General features: G+C 44.0%; 1 protein-coding gene across 1 annotated transcript in view; it reads left to right on the top strand.

Moving 5' to 3' along the window:
* EXOC4 (exocyst complex component 4) overlaps nucleotides 1-15,122 on the top strand; it is a 634,239-nt gene extending 619,117 nt beyond the window's left edge. Inside the window, exon 18 of the mRNA XM_075063737.1 lies at nucleotides 13,613-15,122. Within this exon, the coding sequence (XP_074919838.1) occupies nucleotides 13,613-13,850 (238 nt within the window). The 3' untranslated portion in view covers nucleotides 13,851-15,122. The remainder of the gene's footprint in view (nucleotides 1-13,612) is intronic.
* Nucleotides 15,123-15,628: the final 506 nt, after the last annotated feature.

Below are 15,628 nucleotides of genomic sequence, written 5' to 3'. Positions count from 1 at the left end.
CCAGTTACCAGCATTGGCAGCCACTAAAGTAGGCAAGCCAAGAGAATTCATGGGTGAAATCAGAACATAGGCTGGTCCTTTTCAAGAAAATGGAATTTAGGCAAATGATCAATTACATTGAGTTTGAAAGGTTTTTGGAAGCATCGGCTCCTGACTTCTGCCAGAGCAGGATGTTGGACTAGAAGGACTCCATATCTGATGCATCCTTTCCAATGTTGCCACGTCTTTTGCTTTGGCTATAAATGAATGAGATGGTCTCATAAGATGTGCCCTTCACCCACCAATAATATTAATTTCCATTCCCATTAAACACTTGCAAATGCACACCACTACACCTCTCCTTGATTACAGCATCAGGCTTTTTTTGTGCAGTTCTGAACCAGTTGATTGTAAATATGGCAGTATTTTGGCCACAGTAATTGTCATTCCCAAAGGATAGCTAGAATTGTATTAGTTTGTTTGCTGACTGGAGCAGTCTTTGCAGTACCTTCCTTCAAACTGCTGACTCTTCTCTTTGGGGCTGCATTCATTTCCAAGTCTCCCCTCATTTCCATATGAGGCAAGGGGAAAAATGGCTTCATATTCTTTATAAACTGGCATACGGTTTAGGTAATTTTTTCCGATATGCTGTAAAAATGCATGTGTGTGGTTTATTTGCAAAGGCAGGCATTAATAACTGATATTTAAACAGGTCAGATGAGCCCTATTACTGATATATTTAAAAAGATTTTTTTCCCAATCATTTGAACACTCGGAATCAATTTGAATACAACATGTAAATTGAATTTAATTTTTTTTATATAAAGTTGCACTTATCTGCTTGAACCATTAAATTTATTATTTAATATGTACTTTCCAGCTCCCTTGACTAGAATTTCACTGCTCTTTATCTGTATAAATTTAATTAGCCTTGATATCATCAGTATATTATAGAACTAATTAAAGATTTAGATAAGTGCTGTGGGTACTTATTTAATACCCTATAAAGTTCCATTTGGAGAGTGAGAATTTCTGTTCTTCGCTTCATTTTGCCAGTCAATGAGAAGCCACCAGGAGAGTCATAGACATTGTTTGTGAACTATTATTTAACAGGTTTGAATACTTCTTTTTTGATGCCTTAATATGGATTAAGAAGTTTAATTTTAGGCTTCTTTAAAAAAAACGTTTAGCCAAAATTGCTTGGCCCCCAGCTTAGCGTCCTGGAGTCTGTCCCCAAAGGTCATGCATCTGACGAATTGGGTATTCACCTATGAAAACTTATGCACCAATATGTCTGTTAGTCTATAACGTGCCACGGGACTCTTCGTTGCTTTTTCCCTGAAGGGAAGCTCAAGTACAGATCTGGGTAATGGGACATCAGTGCTCTGTTCTCATCTTTGCCACTGTTTTTTTCCTTTGGACAAGTCACTTAAACTCTTTGTGTCTTGGTTCCCCCATTTGTAAAAGGAGCTCACACCACCCTCACCTCACCAGGTGGGGTTGTAAACCTTAATTCATAAAAGTTTGATGAGCTTGATAAATTTATGGAGGGGATGGTATGATGAGATTGCCTACTATGGCATATGGCCCATCCACTACTTCTATTAGCAAATATCTCCTGCGGTCAGTGATGGGACACTAGATGAGGAGGGCTCAGAATTACTATAAAGAATTCTTTCCCAGGTGTCTGGCTGGTGGATCTTGCCCACATGCTCAGGTTGTAACCGATTGCCATATTTGGGGCCGGAAAGGAATTTACCCCCTGGTCAGTTTCGCAGAGACCCTGGGTTTTTTTTCCCACCCTCCTCTTCAGAGTGGGGCACGGGTCACTTGCTGATGGTGGATTATCTGTAACTTGAAGTTTTTAACTCAAGATTTCAGGAGTTCGATAACTCAACCAGAGGTTAGGAGTCTATTACAGGAGTGGATGGGTGAGGTTCTGTGGCCTGTGATGTTCAGGAAGTCAGACTAGATGATCATGATGCTCCCTTCTGGACATAAAGTCTAAAGAGCCTATAGCATGTTTTAATTTTCAGAGGAGTGCAAAGTAGCATTATTTTATACATTTTCTGTTATTTCTCCCTTTCAAGTTATATTTCCTTTAACACAGCATTTCACTTCTTGAAAATTTCCATCATTATTCCCCTAAGTGAGACTGTTTATATGCTTTATGCTTTTTTACTTCAGGAAGACATTGGTTATGTATTCTTAATTTCCTGTCCTGAATTGCTACATAGTTTTGCGCTGCCCTGTTACAGAGCTGCTGTCTTTCTTTCCTTGTGTGTCAGTAGCATGTGAAGTGATCCATTATATGGTTGCAAATTTCTTTGGGTTCTTTTGAGATGAAGGATCATTATTAGGATCGTTATCATTGTCTGAACAGGCACAAAAGAATGTAAATTGGATTAAGTTAAACAAAAAACGTTTTAAAGGGATTATGAGGAATAGTGGGACAATCCCTATCACTTTGTTATATTTAAAACCATGACTGGACATCCCACATAGAGAATACAGTGTAAGAAGTGATCCTGCACAGCTGGTAGAATGGACTCCTTGATGTACAGTATTAAGTGTTGCATTTCTAATTTCTATTACGCTGTCATGGGCTCCCAGTGGGAAAGAAGGACCAGAACTCACCCGTGTAGGCTCCTACTCATTTTAAAACACTGATCATTAAAAATGTGCAAAAATCACAGTTGTTTTTGTAAAGAGTGGGACTGTCTGAGAAATACTGAATTCCATGGGCTCCCCTTTGCCCAATGTATCAAGTTAAAAAGTCTTGCCTTTGTATTTAGGACCCTGCACAATGCTGCTGCAGCAGACATTTTAGACCTCAACTCTCCACTGCCTAAATATCATCATGGCAGACTTAAATGCCAAGGTCGGTAAGGACAATGCAAACAGTGACAGAGCAATGGGAAGACATGGCCATTCAAGCCATCAAATCCTTAAAAAATGGGAAAGCTCCTGGCATGGATAACTTGAATGCAGAAATGTTCAAGGTAAATCCTAAATTAACAGCATATATCCTGAGTCCTCTATTTACATCAGACTGGGAAAGGGAAAAAGTGCCAGATGAGTGGACCAGTGGGGTTATAGTGAAAATACCAACAAAAGGAACTCTCAGTGATTGTAATAACTGGGGTGGTATCACACTTTTATCTATGCCAAGCAAAGTATTGTGTAAGATCATAGTCCGGCGTATATCAGAGGCAGTTGATAGCATTCTCAGAAAATAGCAAGCTGGTTTTCGGAAAGGGCTTGGATGCACAGAGCAGACCTTCACTCTCCGAAACATAATACAACAGTACTTAGAATAGCAATGGCAACTCTACGTAAATTTCATAGACTTTGAGAAGGCTTTGATAGCATTCACAGGTCCAGCGTATGGTGCATTCTTTGGGCATATGGAATCTCTTTCCTTATAATCAACGTCATCAAAAGCTTCTGTTTCAACTTTTCATGCAGTGTTGATCATAGTGAACTCAGTTTTGAAGTCAAAACAGGAGTACGTCGGGGTTTGTCATGTCTGCAGTCCTCTTCAACATTGCCATTGACTGGGTAATGTGGCATACAACAGAAGACATGCCAAGAGGCATTAAATGGGCACTCTTCTCATCCTTGAAGACCTGGACTTCGCAGATGATGTCGCTCTCCTGTCACATACCCAACACCATATACAAGAAAAAACAACTCGACTCAACACGTTCAGCCAGCAAATTGGACTGAAAATCAACCGCAATAAGACAGATATCACGACCTTTAATATTGCCTCACCATCGTCAATATGGATAGAGGATTATATTCTCACCAATGTAGAAACATTCACATACTTGGGTAGAACCATCTGCCAGGACGGTGGAACAAGCCAGGGCCTCTGGAACAAAATCAATAAAGCCAGGAACACCTTCAGGAGCTTCAATACAGTCTGAAAATCATCAAAATACAACACCAAAACCAAACTCAAGATTTATCAGAGCCGCATACTTTCAACACTACTTTATAGTGCAGAATGCTGGGGAATGAGGAAGTCTGACATGTCCAAACGGTCTTCATTCCATAGAACCTGCCTCAGAAAAATCCTCTGTATTTTTTGGCCCAGAACAATCTCAAACTAAGATCTATTGACACAGTGTAGCCAAGAGGATATGAGCACCCTCATTGCCAGGAGGCGTTGGAGATGGATCGGCCATGTACTTCGGATGGAAACTGATTCCATCACCAGAGCAGCAATAAGATGGACACCTGAAGGCAAGTGAAAATGAGGCCGCCCGAAAACAACATGGTGAAGAGCTGTGGAAGCTGAGCTGAAAAACCTGGGGCACAACTGGGGAACCATTGAAAGACTTGCCAGAAACAGACAGGAGTGGAGAAGCTTTGTTGCTGCCCTAAACACCAGAGGCATAATGGGAACATGATGATGATCCTCCCCAGCCCCTGCTCCTCCATTGCTGGCACCCACCTTTAACCTGTTAGATTTACTCTCGTGCCCCTCTCTCTTATGCTCCCTACCAATAGAATGTCCCTAAGATCCCTGTTTGCCAACCCATCACCTTTGTCTCCGCATTCAAATCACTCCCTCAAACCCTCTTCTTCCATATTGCCAACAAGAAATGAGCTAGGAACATAGGACTTGATGAGACATCTTGATTCATCTAGTCCAGTCCTGTTATCACAGGCAGCCACGTCAGATCCTATCAGGTAGAATTCCGGGGGGCGGCATTTTGTGTGCTCCCCAGGGGGCGTGCAGGAGCTTCAGGTTCCGCTCCTATCGCGCCGCTGAAGAGGGACTCTCCGCCGAAGTGCCACAGGCGACAGCAGTCATTGAACTGCTCAATTGCCTGCTGCTGTTTTCCGCGGCACGTCGGCAGAAGGTCCTTCTTCGGCGGCGTGACGGGAGCAGAACCAGAAGCTCCCGTGCGCCCCGTGGAGAGCGCACAAAATGCCACCTCCTGAATACTGGCGCCCTAGGCGACCGCCTAGCATTGCCTAATGGAAGTGCCTGCCCTGGATCCTATTCATCAACTTACCAAGCTCCATCTTAAAACTAGTTGGTTGTTTGCCCTCTACTACTCCTATTGCGAGGTTGTTTCAGCACCTTACCCCTTAGATAGTTAGAACCCTTCTTTTAATTTCCAGCCTAAATTTATTCATGGCCAATATATATTAATTCGTCCTTGTGCCAACATTGTCCTTTAGCTTCAGTTGTTAAAGGACACATATATATACATATGCTCTTACTCATTCACTCACACACTCTCTGAATATATAACTTACTGGCACCGCCAAAATCTTGCACGTCCTTACACTGAGTGACTTATTACTGCAACCTTTCGCTTTCTTTAGCTTGACGCCTATTGTTTTGTTATTCTCACTTGTGGTTAGCGCCTCAAGATAGGTCATTTTATTTGCTTTGTACAGCACCCAGCATATTTGTGAGTGCTGTATAAATGACTCCCTACAAAAAAGGGGAGGATATAATGGGAAGAACACTTCCTATAATGGGTTAAGCCACCACTCAGAGCTGAATCCGTACCTGCAGAATCCATACCTGACTACCTTGCATTGTTACAGAATTGGTATCTATGTAAAAACATGAATAATAAAAGCGATGTTCCTTATTCTAAACTAACACACCAGAAATCTGAAGGTCTTCCTCTTAAGACGAGAGCAAATCATTCTTAAGAAAATCATTATTGAATTTTGAATTCACCTGACCATCCTCTGAAAAATGTTTGTGTGTGCAGGTCCCGGGTTATAGGTTAACATTAGCATTTAAATGGAGAGTCGTATTAATAGCTCTCAAAGGAGCTTGTCTCGTCATGATTGCCTTTTCAGAAATGGTTTTTTTTAAGTGAGAAACCCTCTTTTTTTTTTTCTTTCATGCCAAAAAGAGAGTTCAAGAGAGGATCATTTTTCCCAAGAGGTTTTTATGTCTAATAAACGTGCTCAGAACTGCAGCTTTGTTAAATGGGTTCAGTACTTGGGGATCCGGAGGTTTTGTTTTGAAACCATCATTTTGAAAACACAATTCTTTTTTCTGTTCTTTGGCCTCTTCTGCTTGGTCTCTTCAGATTTGTTCTCAGCATGTCTTCCTCTGATCCCAGCACCGCATCCTACACGGATATTACTATCTCCCATTCGTTGTTAGTACAGAAGGGAGTCACTTAGATCATTAGGTCTTCATAGGCCAGATCCAAAGCCTACGGACATCAATAGACAGAGTCCCACTGATGTCATTGGGCATTGGATCCAGCTCCAGGTGCTCCAAAGATCAAGGTGTAGTGTTTGTCCTCTTACCCTATATCCTACCGTAAGAATTTTAAGACACACCAGAAAATCCAGCTACTTTGGGCCCAATCCTCCAGCCCTGTCGGGTGAACAGGCCTTAAATAAATGGCCCAGTGGCTTTCCGTGAGATGAGTTAGGGACCACTGACGCAAGCAAAGGTGGCAGGACTGAGCCTTGTGTTTGCCAAACAAATTTCATGTGTCATAAAGACAAGGTTGGTTCCTCGCCTGTATTACCAGCTGTTGAAGTGCTTCCCCTGGGCATCCTTTGAACCATCACTGAATTTCTGAGATATTCCATCACTTCCTGTCCCCTGCCATAAGCCCCCATATTACTGCCGCCAATCTTCTGGGTGAATATAGACAGAGAGAGCTGGTCCTGAGGCATCTATCGCCCTCTCCAGCTCTTCCAATTCTTAAGAGCACAAATAAGGGAGTGAATTAGTTGTTTCCTTCCTCTCCTAAGGAGGTGATTGCTTTTACTGTCACCTGACATCTGGAGTAATCCGTTCTAAGAACTTGTAAAAGATGAACGGACATATGGTTTGCCATACCAGGTCCAGCCAATGAGCCATCAAACCAGGTCCATGATGCTTGTGAAGAAAGCAAATCAAACCAGGCCCACGTCCTCAGCTGACCAGTTGTGCAAACAGGAAAGTTGAATTCCTTCCTGACCCTGCAGTGATCAACTCTCACCAGTGCTAAAGCCACATTGTCAGTAGCTTGGAGGGACTCGCTATGAGAATGCATTAGTCCTGCTCCTGCACATGAGCAGAATGGGATAAAGCTGGAGTGGGATACGCTCCCCTCCATAGTGGTTGCACACTTGGCTTACTGCCTGAAGCATGAACTTTGATTACCCATATCTCAGTCTGCGTAACTGCCACAGACTCTTTGTATTGGCTGTAACATTATCCAGCCCCTCTTCAGACCTGGGGATGGTATGTGACAGTAGCTGGTCACACTTTTACTCTGGTGTACCGATGGAGTTCCTCTTGATTTACATGAGTGTAAGGGACAGCAGTGTCAGACCATGTGTGAAGAACCAATTCCTTATTTGTTTTAAACGTGACCTGTCTTTTGCTTTGCATGGCCCCTTCTTATCTTACCAGGGGAGGGTACACAAAGGAGAGGACTGATTTTAGTATTTTTATCCCTCAGAGGCACAAAAATCTTCCTGATTTGTTTGGGCACCAACACCCATATACAGGATTTAATGCCTTGGATGGCAGGGCCTGGAGGACTGCCTGACGCCCTACGGCATCCTTTAAATGCTGAGATTAGCCTGACTAGGATTTCCCAAAGGCTCTTGATACAGGGAAGATGCTGCAGCTTTACTCAGAGTGATCACGAAGTCATGGGCCCTTGGCAGAGAAGACCCTGCTGAGAATGAATCTGTCCCAGTGATACTCAGATTGAGGCTTGGGACCTGCAAAGTGGCTCTTTGTAGCGCTTGATATTAAAACACGGTGTGATGTCATTATTAACCAATCAGGATGCTTTTACTACATTATTAACCACTTGTAGAATACTTGGTCATTTTGCTGTGACAATTTATCAGAGAGAGAGAGAGAGTAAATGAAACAGTGAATTCACACGACTGTGTCTCTTTTAGCTAATGTTGATTGCTAATTTGGCTCCTGAACCACTGAGGTCTGAGTATCCCTGGTCCAGCCTGTGCTCACACAGTTGTCATTATTTATTTGTATTAGCATAGCCCCTAAGGGCCCCAGTAATAGATTGGGGCCGCATTGTGCTAGGTGCTGTACAAACACAGAACAAAGAGACCGTCCTTGCCCCTAACACGCGTACAAACACACACAAATAGTCCTTACTCTTCAAGCAGCTCCGTGACGTCAGTGGGTCTCCTCAGGTGCAAAAGGATTTGTGGGGTCAGGCTCTGATCTATTCCATTCTATACAGGTTCTGATACTGCGCCTGTCTTTGTGTATCTGACCGCCTGGAAGAGCTGATCTTCCATGTGGGGGTGGACCCTTGCACCCAAACACAGTCACACTGAAGCTGATTGGAGGCCAGGGCATTAGGGGTTTTTTGTTAGGTGTGTCAATACGTATTAGTATTTATTAACTTGTCTCATCAGATGGTGGAAGAGACTTCTGATAAATATTAATTGGGGTTTTTCTGTTTTAAATGGCAAGATTAAAAAACGAAGTATTTTGCGAAGTTCCACTGAGTGCAGAACAACTCTCCATAACCTGTCCTCCCCTTCTGACAATCAAAAGAACATTTGTAGTGGCAGGCACAAACACATTTCTGAAATGAAAATGAAGAGCCTAAATAAAAAATCACAGAACAAGAGGCTAATTCCACTCACTCTTTCATATTTCATTATCTGATAACATCAGAAGATGAGTCCATCAGAATTGCTTTGGCAAAGGCAAACAGGAGTGTGTCTGATCAATATTTATTAATACTTTCAAAGACAAGGGAGGAAAAGTTGAGCAGACTCAGTCATGCAGTGAATAATTATTCCTGCAAATCAGGCTTGGCCAAAGGCGATGCAATGCCAGAGAGGCCGAGTTTTCATTTTACCCAATTAAAAATGCATACCTTCCTTTTTCTTTGTAGGAAATTTTTAATTAAAAAAATAATCTGATTCTGAAAAGAGTGATAGGTGACTCCTGAATTGATTAGGTGCAGATTTCTACTGCAGAAGCTGATGGTTTAGAACATGTTACAGAGGAGAAAGTAGAGGTGGCAATCTGCATCGTCATAGTAAAAGAATGCTGAAGGCAGGGCCAGTGTTAGTGCTTTTGGACAAGGTTGTGAACTGCTTCTGTCTCCCCGGTGCCAACTCGAAGGTTGAATGTTGATCACGTGGAGATTTAAGGCGGGTTAGCAAGGTGATTGATTAGGATGCACCCTAAAACCAGGAGCTCATATCCCAGGGCGGTCAGTGTAATATAAATGCTTCCACAGACAGACAGATAAAAAGGGTGTGGACATCTTTGTCCAGCCTCCTGCTGAAAGACAAATGCGACCCAGCTGCTTGTGCATAGTTTCAAACATTTCAGAAAGTTTTGAAAAGAACAATTGTCCAAATAAGCTGGAGCCAGGGAGAGCACCAGAAGGTTTTGTGTGCGCATTTTAGCACATATTAGGGCTGCCTGACATTTCCCTGGGTAGGACTCTGCTTTCGATTGCTTATAATTTGGTTGCTTACAACTTCATCAAACTTTGAGCTGAAATTTTCCAGGCTGGGTGTCTGTCTCAGGCTGGGTTGTTTTGGAAAGTTTCAGCTGGAATGGTTTGGCCATTTCTGAAAAAGAGATTAAGGGGAAATATATTGTTTTGCCCATGTTAGACAAAACTTCTGGTGACCTTTTCCTTGAGAGGCTCCACTGCCCTCATGCTCTGGTGCAGGGGCTTGAAATTTGGCAGGGAGTGACTGCTGGGTTAGGGGTCTGCCTTTTGCGAACCCTGTGAAAATCCACCTCAGTCTGGTCAAATTTATAAACTTCTGAAAAATCTCAGTATGCACGTGCTCAGTGGAAATTTGTTAGAGCTTTGCAGCTAAATCCTCCAAAAGTGGCAGGTATTTCTTGAGTTTTGAGTGCTTGACTTTGCAACCTTACTGTTCTTTTAATATAAAGAGTGAGAGGGGGAAGAAGAGGGTAGGTAATACACATTGAACAAGATTTTCAAACTTACTCTAAAATTAGATTCCTACCTTCATATTTAGGCACTTATGTGGCCTGATTTTCCAACATGTTTTGAGCAGCCAGCAGCTCCCAGGGAGGTTAATGGGAGCTACTGGTTGCTCAGCACTTCAGAAAAATCAGACCATTTATTTAGGTGCCTTGATATGGATTTAGGAGCCTAACTTTAGGTAGCCATCTTTCAGATTTTACGCCTTTATCATCACAGCATCCCGTTTGCCACAGGATTTTGCCAATGAGGAATCTCAGGCAAGGAGGCTGAAGAGACTTAACAAAGGCCAAAAGCGGAAGCTGGAATAAAATTCAATAGTCCCATGCTCCTTAGTCCCATGCTTAGCCCACTTCACCGCAAAGCTATTCATGCTATTCAGCTACCCCTGCTTGTGATCAGAGTTCCCAGAAGAAAGTTTACGAGCCACTGTTCTGTATCATCACAGATTCCCTGACCCGTTTGTCCTGTGTTTCCGGTGGGGATAGCGCCTTGTAGCATCAGCAACATCACAAACTCTCAGGGGAAGTCTTGTGATGGCTCAGAAACTTCACCAGTGAGCTGGCCCTTTGACTCTCTCTAGCTCCAGGAACTTTCTTGACTGTAACATTAACCCTGGAAGCTAACCAGCGCTCTTTGTTTTTCAGTTTCACCCAGTTGAACGCTCTTAAGGAGCTTCTTTCTATTTCCGTTTCCTCTGTCCTTCCCTGCACACCCCCCTCTGACACACACAGATTTTCTCCAGCTCAGGCAGCTCACTGGAACTCCTGTCCATCATCCATCCTGTGTGGTGCTCACAATTGGGGATGAGTTTTGTGTCAGTGTCATTTAGGTGTCAGAACCACCCCCCTTCCAGCCAGTTCAGGATGAGGAGAACTTGGGAACAGACTTGAGCTCTGGGAACAAATCCTTCAAGCCACAGCGGTGGATTAAGTCTTGAAGGACACGGAGACAGATAGCATTTCTGCTGGACTGTAGAGAGACCAGCATGATGCGAGAATCTAGCCAGTCAAAATGTGAGCACTGCGGCACCTGGACAAGGTCATCAGTAAAACTGATTGGTACTCCAGTCTGCATGCTAGGTACTGTGCGCAGCCAGTGGGGTCTCTCCGTGAGGCCATCCCTGGGGGCTGCACACCAAAGGACCAGAGGAATGTAACATTTAGTGCACCGCTTTCCAGTGGGGCCTCAGATTGCTGTTCTAATGCATTCAGACAGCGGAGAGGAGGCAAAGGTGATCGCTTTCCTGGGCCGCCCCTGCAAGCACTTAAATTATTTACTCCACCACGTCCCACTGCCGGAGCAGACACAAACAACACAGACTTCACCTTCAGACACACTGCAGCATTCCTACCTTCCCTGGCTCTGCAGCCGGGAGACATGCAGGGGCCATGGTGCTCATTTGAAATGAGTTCTTGTTGCAATATGCTGTGTGCAAAGAGAAACGGATCTTTATCCTGAGCTTCTAAGACAGTTGTTTCTTTAGGGTCCATACAAAGGTAAAAGGATAGTTGGTTCCTAATTGGCAAAGATATATTTTCCATGCATCCATCCATCCATCCTACACTCCCTGTGCCTGTGACACCCTCAAAGAAAGGCAGACCCAGCAACCAGGTCTCACCACCTACCTGGGAGAACCAGCTTTGCACTTCCACAAGTAAAGCGGTGTACAAGGAACTTTCTCCCCGCAGGGGTCTGCCCAGAATTGCAGCACCTGCCACTGCTAAAGGGACTAGGGGTTGATGGAGCCCAGAGCCCTGACTCTTCGACACTGGCCAAAAAGGCAGGACAGCCATGGAGGGAAGAACGTACTGCTTCCTAAAGAGGATAACCCAACAGCACCCTAAGGCACAATGCTTCCAAAGCGCCCCCAGCCTGGGGAGCTCCAGCCCGCCTCCACACTCGTCTCTGCCTTCATGGCACAGTCTGGATCTCAGACTCCTGGCAGCATCATGAGATCCTTCTTGGTGAGCATTATTCTACCCATTGTACAAATGAGGCATCAAGAAGCTGTGTCTTTTGTGCAAGGCCATACAGTTATAGTGCCATGTAAAGAAACCCAGTGTCCTGACTCCTAATCCCCTGCTCCAACCGCTAGACAACACTCCCTCCTAGAGAGATCACTGACATTCGCTGATTTTACAAATAATTAAAATGAGCTCATCATGAAATAGGTTTTATTCTTAGGTGGGGGGGGGGGAGTAAAACCTCTCAACCAGTCTCCTACCACAAACCTAATAGAAGTGCAAGCAAGTGTAATCACTTCTTTCTGATTGGCTGGAACATAGGAATAAAATCCAATCCATAGGCCAATCAAAGCACAACCTTTCCATAATGGTCCAGTGATTAACTGTCAGACTGGTCAGCATCAACCCCCTTGGAAAGTCACACCTTGATCACTGCGGTGACCCCTCACTTAAATTCACGGCTTTAAAATTCATTCTTTAATTCAGTGCTTTTAACACTAATTGAAACTAGCCAGATCTGCAGCTTCTGTACAAGCCCTGTTCCCTCATCTCGGCTTTAACTTATTACAAGAGCCACCCAGACCAGATGAAAGACATTTTCATTTTTGTGAATTTCTTTCCCAATTACAATGACATTGACTGACGCTGCGTTTAGGGCCCTGCCCGTAGATCCACTCTGCTTCCTATTAGGGTTGCCAATTTGGGTTGGATGTATGCCTGGAGATTTCATCACAGGAATTCTTGGAGACCCCAGGCCAATCCTGGAGGGTTGGCAGCCCTACTTCCTATTAGCATCCATGAGGGCACAAGGGCATAAGTTCTTATCATGCTAATTGAACCCCTCCAATCCTGAAGGTTTCTGCCCTTTGACCAGGTTGGATAGAGTCTGAATGAACTGCTCTGTTTGTACTTGTGCCCAGTGCCCTCTAGAGGCCGGAGTCTAAAGATAACATTCCTGCTGTTACTAACTGCTAGAGAAGATTTTCCCTGTAGTTTTCCATGGCACAGAGGTGTGGTTTACTTGCGGATGAATGGTGTGAGATGTGGAGGGGGGCCAGGGATGTCCTCCCCCACCTATCTGTCTGTATTACCTGTTGTGTCTCGTCTTATACTTCGATTGTAAGACCTTGGGGGAAGGAACTGTCTTTTTGTTCTGTGTTTCTACAGCACCTAGCAGAGTTAGGTCCAGGTCTATGACTGGGACTCGTAGGCACTAGCATAATACCAATAATACATAATAACAAATTACAGTGTGTTATAGCAGCAAAGAGTCCTGTGGCACCTTATAGACTAACAGACATATTGAAGCTTGAGCTTTCGTGGATGAATGCCCGCTTCGTCGGATGCATGTAGTGGAAATTTCCAGAGACAGGTATAAATATGCAGGCCAGAATCAGTCTGGAGATAACAAGGTTAGTTCAATCAGGGAGGGTGAGGTCCTCTGCTAGCAGTTGAGGTGTGAACACCAAGGGAGGAGAAACTGCTTTTGCAGTTGGCTAGCCATTCACAGGCTTTGTTCAATCCTGAGCTGATGGTGTCAAATTTGCAAATGAACTGAAGTTCAGCAGTTTCTCTTTGAAGTCTGGTCCTGAAGTTGTTTTGCTGCAGGATGGCTACCTATAAAAGCGTGTTATGGTGTAAATGGATGTATTGATTCAGAAGCACCTGGGATCATGCTCATGGCTGCTTTTCTTGCTTGCTTTACAGGCAGTATTATGAGATGCTGTACAACACGGCCGACGAGCTCTTAAACGTAGTGGTGGATCAAGGAGTGAAGTACACGGAGCTGGAGTACATCTACGCCTTGAGCTTGCTGCACCGTAGCCAGACTGGCGTCGGGGACCAGACAACCCAGAACATAAGACTGCAGCGCCTGAAGGAGATCATCTGCGAGCAGGCTGCCATCAAACAGGCCACCAAGGACAAGAAAATCACTACAGTGTAATCCAGGCCATCGCGTCCCAGAATCAGAGCAGCATGGGGCACCACCCCTGTGTGCAATCTGTAGTAGCTATTGATAAAAAATGTATGTTATGGGTGGGGACATACAGTCTGAGGTTTGGGTTTGGGTTTTTTACACTTAATCATGCCAAGTTTCCCTAATGTATTATCCTGAGAGCTTGCACTGATCTCCCTTCATCAAGAGGAAGCTTATAAAGTTTAACCTAGATGAAATGTGGATAGCGGTGGGGTTGGGGGGGGATAGGGGTGCAAATGAATATCAGGCTGCTTCTGAGCTATTGCTGCTTTGCCTTGGGTTCTAACGGGGGTAGCCAGCTGGCAGGGGGGAGGGACAGTGCGGGGAAGGATTCTCTCTTTATTAGTCTGATACCATAAATGGAAGTTCGGCTACCACTAGTGGAAACAGCACCGTGACCGTCAAGGGCAGATCTAGAGCTGATTTGTGAAATCTTGACGGTCTTGAAGTTGTCTCAAGATTTTGTTGATTTGAGCTCTGTCAACACTGTTGCTCTTCTGTACAATGCTACGTAGGTGCATTACTTTATTGGTATTATTATTCCGCTCTTTCCATTGCAAAGAGAACTGGTTGCTAGTTCCTGACGGGTGGAACTTGGCTTTCATTTTGAATCATATTGAACCAATTCACGTGTCATTAGAGGCAACGCACTGGGTCATCAGTTTCATTGTCTACTGTTCCTCTGCCTCAGAGCCATGAATCGTCAGTTTCCAGAGGTCAGCCTGTTCCAAATAATGATGGAAGTAGGTGGAAATTGCAAATTCAACTTTTTATCAGGCAGAGAAACTTCTTCAGAGATTTAACTCTCCCTTTCGTAAATAGCACTTGAGTCAGTCACCCACTTGAAAGACACACCCCGGTTCACATCACTGGTACTGTAGCAGACGTGTACTCAACAGTAGTGGCCAGAGAATGGAGGAGGAGGCAGGTTCACAGGGCCCACCTGTCTGAAATGAGTTTCTGACCCACCATGCTAATCTGTTGCCGCATCTTTTCCCTCTTTCCTTCCACCATTCGCTACTCACCCACACTGGAAAAGGATCCTTATTCATCAGGGCTGATGGATTTCTTCCAATCTTTAATACGAAGTGTGCATTGTATTCATGTTTTTGAGAGGGAAATTGCCACCCAAGGTTTGGTGTCGTGTCCTCGGTTGTGTTCTCTTTGTCCTGCAGAACTGCTTGGGCAGCAGCTGTCTTGACAACTGCCAAATTAAAGAATGTTTAAAGAATCCTTAAAGATTGTTGTGGAGGTTTTTTAAATTATTGTTATTAATCTTAGTATTTATTTTGTACTTGCTCAGCACTTGGCATTTAGGGATTGTCCAGCACTTTACAGATAGGTTAAATAAGCTTATATCACCCTTGTGTGGGAGGTATTCCCGCCTATGTACAGATGGGGAAAATGGAGACACAGAAAGGAGACAGGGGAAGGCCCAAGGTCACTCAATAAAGTAGAACCGGAAGTAGACACCATGACCTCTGCTTTAGCCACTAGATAACAGTGTCTTTCCAAGTTCTTAATAGCACTAGTCGTCTGCCAAAGAAATTCAATGTAAACTGCTTCAGACAATGAGTCTCGAATTCTCAAGCAGATACTTTCGGACTGTGAGAGGGATGAGAAAATCTTTATCAACAGCCTCTAATTTTCCATCTGTCCCTTGTTAGTTTATTTTAATGACCTTTAAAACACCAGCTAAAGAAGCAATTTTTGATGTGATAAAGTTCACTGTCAATGGTCCACAA

Source organism: Chelonoidis abingdonii, chromosome 1 (assembly GCF_003597395.2).
Source record: "Chelonoidis abingdonii isolate Lonesome George chromosome 1, CheloAbing_2.0, whole genome shotgun sequence".
Taxonomy (NCBI): Eukaryota; Metazoa; Chordata; order Testudines; family Testudinidae; genus Chelonoidis; species Chelonoidis abingdonii.
The sequence above is the reverse complement of the archived record's forward strand: the minus strand, read 5'-3'. Positions and strand labels throughout refer to the sequence as shown.